This window comes from Hyperoodon ampullatus, assembly GCF_949752795.1.
Source record: "Hyperoodon ampullatus genome assembly, chromosome: 4".
In the NCBI taxonomy this organism is placed as follows: domain Eukaryota; kingdom Metazoa; phylum Chordata; class Mammalia; order Artiodactyla; family Ziphiidae; genus Hyperoodon; species Hyperoodon ampullatus.
In genome coordinates, this window is record NC_136917.1 from 159,545,628 (window position 1) to 159,558,073 (window position 12,446).

A 12,446-nucleotide genomic window follows, 5' to 3' on the forward strand; every position below is an offset into this window, starting at 1 on the left:
TATCACTACAAACTTCCCTCTTTGAACTGTTTTTGCTGTGTCCCATAGATTTTAGAACAGTTTTTCCATTTTAATTTACCTGGCTGTTTGTGAGGCCGAGACATGACTTCTGTAGGCACGTTAGTGGGCGGGGCTGGTCCCCAGCTTGGCTGGCTTAGAAGTGTGATTCTAAGTGTGATTCAGCTGCTGTGAGAGTGGTGATGCACTGGGCTGGCTCCAACATGTCTGACTGTGAGGCACCGCCACAACTGCTGGTTTGCTAGGCTGGACCGCAGAGTTGGAGCTGCTTTAGAAAGCCTCTGGTGGCAGTTGGGGACACACACTGGATGGGGTAGGGTGGAAACTGCTTTGGAGGGGTGCTGGTGCCAGTCCTCAGGGGAACACCAGGGCAGAGCATATGGTGTTAACTAGTTAATGCAGAGTGACAGAAATGGTGCCCACCAGTGCTGGGCCAGCTAGGTGAAAAGAGAGTAAAAAAAAAAACAAAAAAACAAAAAAAAAGGACACCCAACAGCACTTCTCTCCTTGGAGAAAGTTTCACCTGTTCCCTGCTCCTGCAGTCCATGTCCTAAAATTAGTCAATGAATCTCCTTCTCACATGACCCAGGCACATTTTAAGCTGCTGCCTCTGCACTAGGTCTTGGGGTGAGTAAGTTTGTATGTAAGGCCTTTGTTAGCGATGTATCAATTTCCTCTGGCTCTCCTAGACATAAGCTCCACTGATTTTCAAATCCAAACATTATGGAAGCTCGTCTTCTCCATGCAGGTTTCCTAGGCTGGGGAGCACAGTGTGGGGCTCAGGACTCAGGGAGGCCTCTGCAGTTGTGATACCCTTCCCACTTGTGAATTGTCACACAAGGGGTATGGGTTTCACTAGACTGCATCTCTGCCCCTCCTATAGTTTTCATGTGTCCTTTTCTTAAATCCTTAGCTGTAGGAATTCTGTTCTGCTGGTCTTCAGGTTGTTCTCAGAGATTGTTGTTCTATATGTGGTTGTAGTTTTAGTGTGTCCATGGGAGAAGGTGAGCTGAGGATTTTCATCCTTTGCTGTCTTGAACTGGACTTGGAGTTATCTACTATTAAATTTCAACTAATCAATCCTAATCTGACTTTGCCATTGACTTTCTTCATGGAAGAAAATTAGTATTGAATTTTTGGTAGCACACTAAACACTTGTTGGCAAAGGAATCATACAAGCCATAGTTCCATTTAACTAAGTCCATCACAATGGAATGTTTCCCCAGTCTCACTGATGTGTTCATTAGTGTAAGACTAACTAAATGATCTCAGTAAATCTTCCACTGCTGTATCACACTGAAGTGCCATGAAATATTGGAAAAATTGTACTCCTTCTGAAGGGGGCACTGCTTTGGAAGTTTATCACAGCATGGCATGTATATATGTCAAGGAAGAAGCAAACAGAAAAATAAGAACATGTGATGGCCTTTGTTTTACCCAACTGTTTGTGGTAAGTTTTTATCAGCAAAAGTAAGAAACTCAACTAGAAGAATCTAAGTGCACATCAGTAAACAATACGGAATATCATGTAGCTGTGAAACTTATATTTACAAAGATGGCATGGACATTTCCATGCCATGTTCTGTTATTACAGAAAAAGCTGCGTAGAGTTCAGTTTAGTATGTACATGACTACAAGACAGACCTTTGAATGAGTGGAGAGAGTTATGAAAAGACATGTAAGACACTGCTATGATTGCTTTTCTTAAGGGGAGTAGGACAGGAGGTATATTTTTCTTACTAAGATCATGTTTGACTTCTTTAATTTAAAATATTCTGTAAGATAAATACAATTAACAAAAAGAGATTGCTTTGAGTAGGAGTATTTCTGTATTGTCCTCCCAGCAAAGAGTTGTAAGAGCACCAGTCTTGGAATTGCTTTGTAACTAAATTTACACTCTGTGTGATTAAAGCAGTTACTGACAAAGTCACGGAAACCTTGGTGATTCCAAGCAACATTTCATAAACCTCTTCCACCAGGTTTAATTTTCAGTCTTAAAAACATATATATACACATACATATATATGTGTATATATGCACACATGCACATACACAAAATGACACTTATACACATTTTATAATAAAATTATGTATAATTATATATATATATATATATATATATATATTTACATATATACATATACACAATAATAATAATATAGCCAGACTAGTGAGGCAATAAAACTCTCTGGTCTATACTTTGATTTACCTGATTGAGTGCTTTGCAAACACCTGTATGTACAGAACCAAAGTAGCACACATGTGATATATTTATGTTTGTATATTTTAAATAATCTAGATCATATGTTTAAATAAGTTGATCTCAGGAATTAGTTTTGGTATACATCAAGAGAGAAAACAGGAAGAAACTTTGCATATAGATGAGCCAAAGAGCAAGAACTATAATTATGAAATATTTTATGTAACTGTATCATAAAGGCCATTTTCCCCAAACATAGTATAGTATTTTTAATTCAAAAGAGTAATTTTCAGCAAAGTTCCAAAGCAACATTGTAGAGGGTGGCAGTTCAGTAGACAGTGCCCCTGAGGGAGGATAACTTGATGCAAAGTAACACTAGCCCAACCATAGTTTGCAGTGTGAGTGAGAAATCAACTTTTATTGTTTAATGCCTCTGAAATGTAGGGATTGTTACTGCAACATAATTTAACCCAATCTTTCTGATATTTCTCCTCTTGACACGTCTGAGAGGATATTCCAAAAGTATTTTGAAATACATAAGTATTTCAAAAAGAAATCATAATAACAAGATAGGGTGCCAACAGTGGATAAATCCAGAGATTCCAAAAATTCCAGAGCATTGAGAATATTAAAAATTAATTAATGGGGTAAAAGAGACAGATCAAATTTACAGGCCTAAACACTAAAGGTGAAAACTGTTCTGCTCCCAAATCCCCTGTAAATACAAAAATAACAGAGGAAGTCACTTGGGCAACTTATTAAAGATTTCAAAGCAAGGAAGAATTTTTTCAACCTATTTTGTGCATACAAAGAAAATGTGTTTTTATTATACCATTAAAGCCTTTGATTTTGGTTTGCTTTGGTTTGGTTTTGTTTTCCTAAGGATGGCTCACATAAGGGTATTGAGTCATAAGGATGAAGCAGAAAATAGCTTCCAGTAAACCAGAAAACCCGCATAAGAGGGAAACAAAAAAGAATAAAAGAGCTCTTACCAGTAGGTGAATATCACAAAGTCCTTTCTTCTGATACAAACGACTCCTCCCCCTGAGGACACAAGAGTCCTTGATCTGCCTGGCAATATATGAACCCATTCTGCCACACTTATTAAGATGGAGCACTCCAACTTAACAGGGGAAACATCAAATCCATTTTTAAAATTTTTATTTTAAGTTTTATGTTTTCTTCTTTATTGAGGTATAATTGACAAATAGGAATTGCATATAGGTAAGGTGTATAACTTGATGTTTTGATGTATGTGTACATTGTCAAATGATCACTATGGTCAAGCTTATTAACATATCTATCATCTCACATAGTTACCATTTTCTATTTCCCTTCCTTTTTTTAATGAGTGTGTGTATGTAGTGAGAAGACTTAAGATCTACCCTCTTAACAAATTTCAAGTATGCAATACGGTATTGTTTACCATAGTCACTTTGCAGTACATTACATCTACAAAACTCATTCATCTTGCATAACTGAAACTTTGTATCCTTTTCCAACATCTCCTCATTTTCTCTCTCCATGCCCTACCCCTGGAAGCCACTATTGTATTCTCTGTTTTAGGAATTCGAATATTTTAGAGTCCACATATAAGTAAGATCATGCAGTATTTGTCTTTCTGTGTCTGGCTTATTTTCCTTAGTATAATGCCCTCCAGGTTCACCCATGTTGTTGCAAATGGCAGGATATCCTTCTTATTTTATGGCTGAAATATAGCTACATCTGTATCACATTCTCCTTATCTATTCATCTCTCCATGGACATTTAGGTGTTTCTAATGACCTCAGATATATAAGTGAAAAAATATCAAAGATGAAAAGATGATGAATTATATATGTTTCCTCAGAAATCATTACAGGCACAACATCTGCTGCCTAAAATCAATGTAGCAAGAGATAGGGATTTAAACATTTTATCTATAATAATAAAAGTAATTCTACCAAAATTAAAATTAATAAGTAATTAAAATTGTATGGTGGGGGAGATATATTGGGAGGTAATGTAGATGCAGTGCATTCTTCATCTTTAATTATATCAATGACAATTTTCAATTGTGATACAATGAGAAAAAATTTAAATTAAAATGAAAGAACAAATATTAGGGCAAAGAAAATGTTGCTACTTTTAATAGTAGATCTGGTAGGAGTAGGTATGGGACTAAGAAATAAAGAGGATTTTAATTTTATATCTGTATTGTTATGTTTTATTTTTGCTTACTGTAAAATATGGAGACTGTGCTATTAAAATATTTAAAAATCAATTTTTCAGCTAACTGGTGAAAAAGAAATTGAAATTATTGTATTTCCTCAATGATTGATATTCATGACTGTCAGTTGTTTATGTGAGTGGATATGTACACATATATTTACATAAGTATGTATATATAACATGTAGCATATACTTTATAATCTTCTATTAAACACTTCTGAAAAATTATTGCCACTTTTGTGAGCAAAGAAGGACAAAATATTTCTGTCGCTGGTATTCTGTCTGGTAGTAATTGTTTCATAGTTTATTGGTTTTTATTTTTTTCTGCTTTTGTTTTTATCATTGAATGAAAATTCAACTTAAATAATAGTGTGTTATTCAGAAAAATGCTGAACTTGTTAATAACTTTTATTTTTTAAATGGAATACTTTGTAAAGCATGAGCATTAAAACAACTTATAGATACAAATTCTAATTTTCAATAAGAAATTGATATAAAATCAGCAATTATGCAGTGCACTTGATTATCACACATGCTAAACTAGGGAATACTTTAAGAAGTATTGAATTACTATTCCTCTATATCTGTAAATAAATAGATTGATAGATAGAGTATATATATGTATGAATTTTCCTCCACGTTAAAAATTCTCCCTGAAATTCTCATTTTAAAATTTTGCATAAAATAGACAGCTCTCCAAATGATATATTTGTCACATTCCAATATGTTAAGTAATTTCAAGCTATTGAATGTAAAGAACACCCAGATTCTCATTTGAAAGTAGTAACTGTATTAGAGTCAAGTACAGAACCTAATCTTTATATTTGGTAAAGTAGTCATTATCCAGAATAGAAATGAAGGATACTTGGGGAGAAACGTGTTAATACCTTCTTTATGCATTGGAGCTTAATCAGGAAAATCAAATCCACTGTCATTTAGTTCAATAGAAGGGACTGTGTCTGTGCAACAAGTTACAAAAATGGTAGGAGAAATGAAAAGCCAAATGGTGAACTGTGAGGCAACCACTGAAGGAATTGAGCATCCTTAAGGCTGGGAGGGTGGTGTTACCTGACCCCAGGAGCTGGGTTTTAGTGGACAGACATGGTAAGCACTAATTAATGTCAATGACATGTGTTAGATTCCTACAAACAGCAGAACAAGATAGGAAAGTAATGTGAAAGCAACATGCAAGTGGATTTAGAAGATATGTAAGACTGGTGGGGATATGATAGTCAAGTCACTTTTTACTGTAACCATTTACTCTGTACAGAAATCAAGAGAATTGTGAGCATTCTATAAGGCTACAGAAGAGTACATCACTGTTATCGGTACTTGGAGATTTCTTCCCCCTACGTATTTTATATACAGACTCTGCTGACAAAATATATTTACTGACTTGGCCTTTGGCTATGGTGTGTATGTGGGGTGAAATATAATTCTGCCTCTCTACAAGTAGATGAATCTGGAGAGGCATTACATACCACCAAGGAAACAGGCAAGAACAAAGCAGAAGATCTTGTAACTATTAACACTCAACAGATCATGACTGAATGTAGCGATGGAATATGTGGGAAAGAACATCACGTAAAACAGAGAGGACCAGCTTGAATTCTGCCTTCTCAAATTGTTAACTCTATAACCTTCATGTACCTCGATGCTCCCATCTGTAAAATGGCATTGGGTGTAATTTTCTCAATAGATTTATCTTATTATTAAATTAAATGACATATAGCAGAGGGATCCCACATTACTGGCACTAAATACATATTTTTTCCTTAATTTTTTCATTTATGGAATATGATAAAATGTTTACTTGAGTAATGTCAAATCTCACATTTGGTAGTTCCATAAAAAGGATCTAATTGAAAGAACACAGAAACTAACAATAGCTGTTATTGAAAATATACAATTAGAATAGTGAATTCTGCTGTGTTACCCAGATGTTTCATAAGTGTACTTGCAGAGGATTTTTTTTAATCCAGTGACTCTTGTGTGAATACTCAAGGCTTTATAAAATTACATGATGACTGGAATACTGTGCTATTTCTCTGTTGGTGAAATTACAGTCCTCCTGTGAGGAATGAAATTTAAGTTGTACCTTGATGACTATTACTTTTTCACAGTCCCTGGAAAAATCTTCTGGGAATTAAGCCCTAAGAGATTCCTTCAGAGAGATACTCTCAGCCTTCATAAATCTCCAGCTTATTTTTACTTAGAGTTCTTGCTCAATGTTAATTCACTTGAGATTTTAACAGAGCTGTGAACCCTGACAAGTCATGCATAATGATTTGCAATCCCAGAGAATATTTGTTTGGTACTAAAATGCCTTATTAAATATTTCAAATTGATCTTCTGAGACTTTCAGGAAAGTCCCCTTTGTTTCTCATTGATATGTAATGTTACAAAATGTATGCTGTTTATAAAACAGTAGTACAAAAAGAAACCACATGGAAAGACTGACACAGGGCAGTCCCAAAAGGAAACAAGACAAGTTTTATTGTAGAAAAGAGATCTTGAAAGCTTTTGTATGTACTTGAATCTTTTCAGATTTGTTTCAAACATCACCTGAGAGGCTCTAATCCCCAGCACGGGATTAGCTAAGTGTGCACCGTAGGAAATATTTAACGTGAAAATATTGTACACTAAATAGCTGATGAAACTTTAAGATGCAATGTTTCTGTGGTTATTGTTTTTAATGAAAACAGTTGTAAAAATTTTTTTTAAAAATGCTTATATAGCCTTTTAAAGGTTTTCTTTGATTGGAAGCCAGTTATGTAGGGAAGGGACTGTTGATTTAATACCTATTGACCAAATCCATATAATAATTTCCAGAGAAAATTAGATTCTTATTTTAATATTTTAGTGGAATAATGGACTTTTAGGTATCTTTACATCTTTTTCTTTGGAAATCTAGCACTTTAGAGGATAATAATTTTCTCTTTTCTATTATGTACACAGTTAAGACCCATAGCATTAATAAAGGAATTGAATTGTCCAATGTGGGATACTTTTCTCAGGCATAGATATATCCATACCGATAATTTATTTTTCACTTAAACTTTTAACCAGGAATAAAAAAAGTCTTTATTAAAATGACCAATGTAACTAATTAATTTACTTAGAATGCTAATAGGTGGATCACTAGTAATGCCTAATATTCAGAAAAAAATCAAATACCATTAATTCCTACCTAATTTAATTTTATTTACTTGTAAGATTAACTTTTGATTTTATCTCCTTTTTGATGTATCTGGCATCAAATAGTCTAGGATATTATCAATCATTTTTTTCTTGGCCTGTAACTTCAGACTCTTGTCCAGAGTCAAAGAACAACCATAAATTCTGAGAATAAATGTCACTTCCTTCCACTGCAGCCATAGCACAATGTATCAGTTTGCTAGTGTTGCTTGCACCAAAGGATCACAAACTCGGTAGCTTAAACAACACAAGTTTATTGTATCACTGTTCCTGAAGCTAGATTCCTGAGGTCAAGGTATCAGCAGGGCCATGTTCCCTCTTCAAGCACTGGGGAAGCATCTGTTCCAACTCTCTCCTCCAGCTTCTAGTGCTTTGCTGGCAGTCTTTGACTTACCTTGGCTTGTGCAAGTATCATCTTGATCTCTGCCTTCATCTTCACATAATGTACTTCCTGTGTGTGTATGTGTGTGTGTGTGTGTGTGTGTGTCTGTCTCCCTCTAAATTGCCTGTTTTTATAAGGACACCAGTCATATTAGGGTAGGGCCCAAACTACTGCAGTGTGACTTCATCTTAATTAATTACATCTATAATGACCCTATTTCCTAATAAAATCACCTCTTAAAGAACTGGAGTTCAGAAATTCAACATATGAACTTTGAGGGAAAACAATCCAACTCATAAAACACACCCTAAGGCGTTTTATGTTTTTATTATTTATATATTTCTAATTTTAAAAAGCCATTTTTTCCTTAATGTAAAAGAACTTCCAAAAGCACCAATGGTTCTTAAAATGTTCCCATCAAACCTTCAAATAAACAAGAAAATAAAATAAGTATAATGTTTTCCTTTTGGTTTAGAACTCCTTGGTAGGTAATCTTTGAACAATTTATTTTCCACCCATGCTATTTAACTCACTCCTTCTGTATTCTGGGGCAGGTTGATTTTTGGTTGAGTTGTGCTGTGCATATACCTATGCTCCCTTCAACCAGCAATCTGTTTACTCAAAGTGGCAGACTGATACCTTCAGATGTCACCAAAAACATCGATAGAGATAATTTACTGTTCTTTGCTTTACACACAAATAGAATTGACCACTACCCTTGAGACCAACGGTACAGAGGTGTTTGTGATTGATAATGACCATACTTTTTGACCACGGTAGTTAGAGAGTTAGTATATTTTCTTTCTCTCCTCTGGAACTCTTTTCTGTTCTGCCCACTTCTTTTTGGTACTTTAAACCATCACTTAGTCAACACCACCATACTACTTTTATTTCTTTTCTTCCTCCTTTTCTCCTTTTTGTTTATTTCATTTGTCACTCCACTCATGCATCTCAGCTTTCACTTAACAAGCCTGGGCTTTTAAAGACAGCTCAAGCCAAGAAGAGCACTCTTTCTTTCCTCTGATGGTCCAGCCTGTCACAGTAAATGATGTGTGATCTTGCACTCTTTGCCTTTCCCAGTTTTCTTCATGGAATGGTTACTTTGGGGCTACAGTATAGACATTAAAATTATTTAGACCTAAATCACTATTGTAAGACCACAGCAAGTTTTAAAACCTGAGCATTTTATAACTGTGGTTTCTTAAAAGATGGCCATTATTTTACTGCTTTCTATCTATACTGCTTTTTTGTTTGTTTGTTTGTTTGTTTGTTTTTTGAATCCTAGTAATTCTTGTATGCCCTGTATGATCAGCATTTTTCCTATAAGTTCAAATACTTGACTGGTATAATTTTATAACATTTTAACCATAGTATGGGCTTTTTTACACATTTTAGAGGCTGATGTAGGTACCTACTACAGATTTTAACTTCTTCAATGAGGTACCAAATGAAAATGCTTCCCTCCTAAACCAACATTTTTGGGTAAATATCTACCTACTGGTATTCTCTGAACAAGCTGGAGAGATGAATATGGGTATGGAACAGGTGTTGAGACGTCACAGAAGAAGTCTTTAATGTTCTATAGTAATTATTATATTTAGTCATGGAAGAGGTAGTCTACGGGTGATTAGCTCTGGAAAGTTTATCAAGACAGCAATCATAGTGATATAATGAGAAAAATTATGGTACACATACAAGCCCAAATAAGGCTCTCTAAGAATGGACGAACAGTGAAGCAAGAAGATATAGATTTTAAACTATAAAATTTGAGGTCATCATAGATTCACATGCACTCATGAGAAACGATATAGATTTCTTGTACCCTTTACCCAGTTTTACCCCATGCTAACATCCTGCAAAATATCCAATATAAAACAATATCATAACCAGGTTATTGAAATTATTTACCAATTTTATTTTGATTTCCCTAGTTTTACCTGTGTGTGTATGTATGTGTTTAGTTCGCACGTATCCTTAATCAAAATACTGAACAATTCCAGCATCATCATTATCTCTCATATTGCCCTTTTATGACCAAACACACCCCTTTCCACTCCTTCTTTCCCAAACTCCAGCAACTACTAATCTGTCATCCATTTTTAAAATTGCATCACTTCAAGAATGTTAAATTAATGGAATCATAGATTATATAGCCTTTGAGGATTGTCTTTTCCCCTCCTGGGTATGATTCCCTGAAGATTTTATCCAGGTTAGTGCCTATATTAATATTCTGTTCATTTTTATTGCTAAGTAGTATTCCATAGTAATAGTGTACCATGGTTGTTTTAACCATTTTCCCGTTGAAGGATATCTGGGCTTCTTCCAGTTTGGTGCTACTAAGAATAATGTTGCTGTGAATAGTTGTAAATAGGCTTTTATGTGAGTGTATATTTTTATTACTTTAGCATAAATGCTCAAGAGTACAATTTGCTGGATTGTATGGTAAATGTATGTTTGTTTATTTAAGAATTTTATAAAATTACATTTCCACTAGCAGTGTATGAGAGGCCTAATTTCCTGCCAGAATTTGGTGTCACCATTATGTTTTATTATCCACAATTAGAAATTTCTCTTAAGTATAAAACAGTCCTTTTCTTTTGACTGTGCATAATTACTAGTTATATTTTTGCTTAGCATCTCAATGTAAAAATACTATTTAGAGGCCAAAATCATAGCATTTTATTAAAAATCTATATACAGTCATCCCTCAGTATCTGCAGGGAATTGGTTCCAGGACCCCCGTGGACACCAGACCTGCAGATACTCAAGTCCCATAGCTGGCCCTCCATAGCCATATCTGTGGGATCCATATCCAGAAATTCAACCACAGCAGATCATAACATAGTACACAATCAGCAGTTCGTTGCATTCGTGGATGTGGAAACATATAAATGGAGGGTCAACTGTACATTTATGTTCTACTAATAAGGATTGTCAAATGAACTTGGCATACTAAGTCTATTAACTTTTCTAGGATCCTTTGAAGGTACAGAAAAAGTTTTGCTTAAAGTTGTGTCTGAATTCCAACATAGAAGTAAAAACTTTGTAGTTAAGTAGATATTAGACCCTTAGTAGGTGTGTCAGACCTAAATTATAGACTTAACTACTAAAATTAAAAACTGAAAATTGTCAGTTCCCCCAGCATTGTTCAATAGTCAACTGTACACTTTCAAAATACTTTTGATTTTTATCCCCAGTTAACACCTATTTGATTCTTGAGCATTGACCTAACCCGACACTGATTATGTGAGGGTTAAAAGAGACCCTTTATAATGGTATCAGCATATAAAGAATCACATTAAACTATCTGAAACCAAACACTCCATTCTGGGCTCTCATTTAGGACAATTAGTGGCACGGAAAGAAAGCAGAGACCGTGTTTGAGAGATAAATCTAAGAAATACAAGAAATTATCACTCTCCATAAGTATTTCAGCATTACCTTTTTCTGTGTACAAATTAATCATGTGTTTAATGCCATCACACACTAAAATTTGTTTTCCTGAATGCACAGGTACCTCTGTTCTACAGGTGACAGCCACTGATGCAGATGACCCTACCTATGGAAACAGTGCTCGGGTGGTTTACAGCATTCTCCAGGGACAGCCCTACTTCTCTGTAGACCCTAAAACAGGTTAGTGTTTTTATGTATAATTTGTGTGAAGATGCATGTTACACTAAAAGAAAGCAATATTTTCATGTCTGTGTACTCTTCTACATTAGACATTGTTATTTTAGCACATTAAAAAATTCCCTCGCTTTTTCTAAAACAATGTGATTGAATAATAGAAGATAAATTAACTGTTCTCCTTAATATTTAATTATCCATCACTTATATCCATGCCAGTAAAATGCGTCTTATCTTTGCATATTTCTGTGACATTTAAATAAATGCTATTTAAAACAGAGGTTGCATAACGCTTCAGCCCTCAAGTATTGTGTTACGTAAAACAAATTAACTGAGAATAAAGCCAAACGTATATAAGCATTTGTTAAGGAAGAATATGAATTCTGCTCCACTTCTTCTCTTTTCTGTAGCCGAAATAATCATATCATATTATATTATGTGATGCCAAAATGAAAATGAAGGATACTCAAAAATTCATTTTAGGGCTATATTATAGCATCATAGTCTAAAAACCACAAAAACGTATGGCCTTATTGGCAAACAATTTGTAAATAGAAACTTGGCTAAAACTAAATATAAACCCATTTTTAATATAGCAAAATGTTCAGTATGAAATGTTTCAAGTTTAATAATCAGTTGCAAGAACGTATATAATCAGGAGACACAGATGGAGCAGAGAGGTCCAGGATGTTCCAGCAGCTTCCTGGATCCTTTCTGGTCATGTGAGATGAATTCTGAATCAAGTTAACATGTGGGATCTTTGAGTAAAGGGCACTGCCACATAAGTAACACAGAAGAGTCATATTTGGT

At 34.7% G+C, this 12,446-nt stretch overlaps 1 protein-coding gene across 1 annotated transcript in view; it reads left to right on the forward strand.

The window, feature by feature from the left end:
* The window catches only part of CDH18 (cadherin 18), a gene marked incomplete at both ends in the record, with an annotated part of 338,110 nt that overhangs the window by 100,170 nt on the left and 225,494 nt on the right, over positions 1–12,446 (forward strand). Inside the window, one exon of the mRNA XM_079703309.1 lies at positions 11,523–11,642. Coding sequence (XP_079559435.1) covers positions 11,523–11,642 — 120 coding nt within the window. The remainder of the gene's footprint in view (positions 1–11,522; positions 11,643–12,446) is intronic.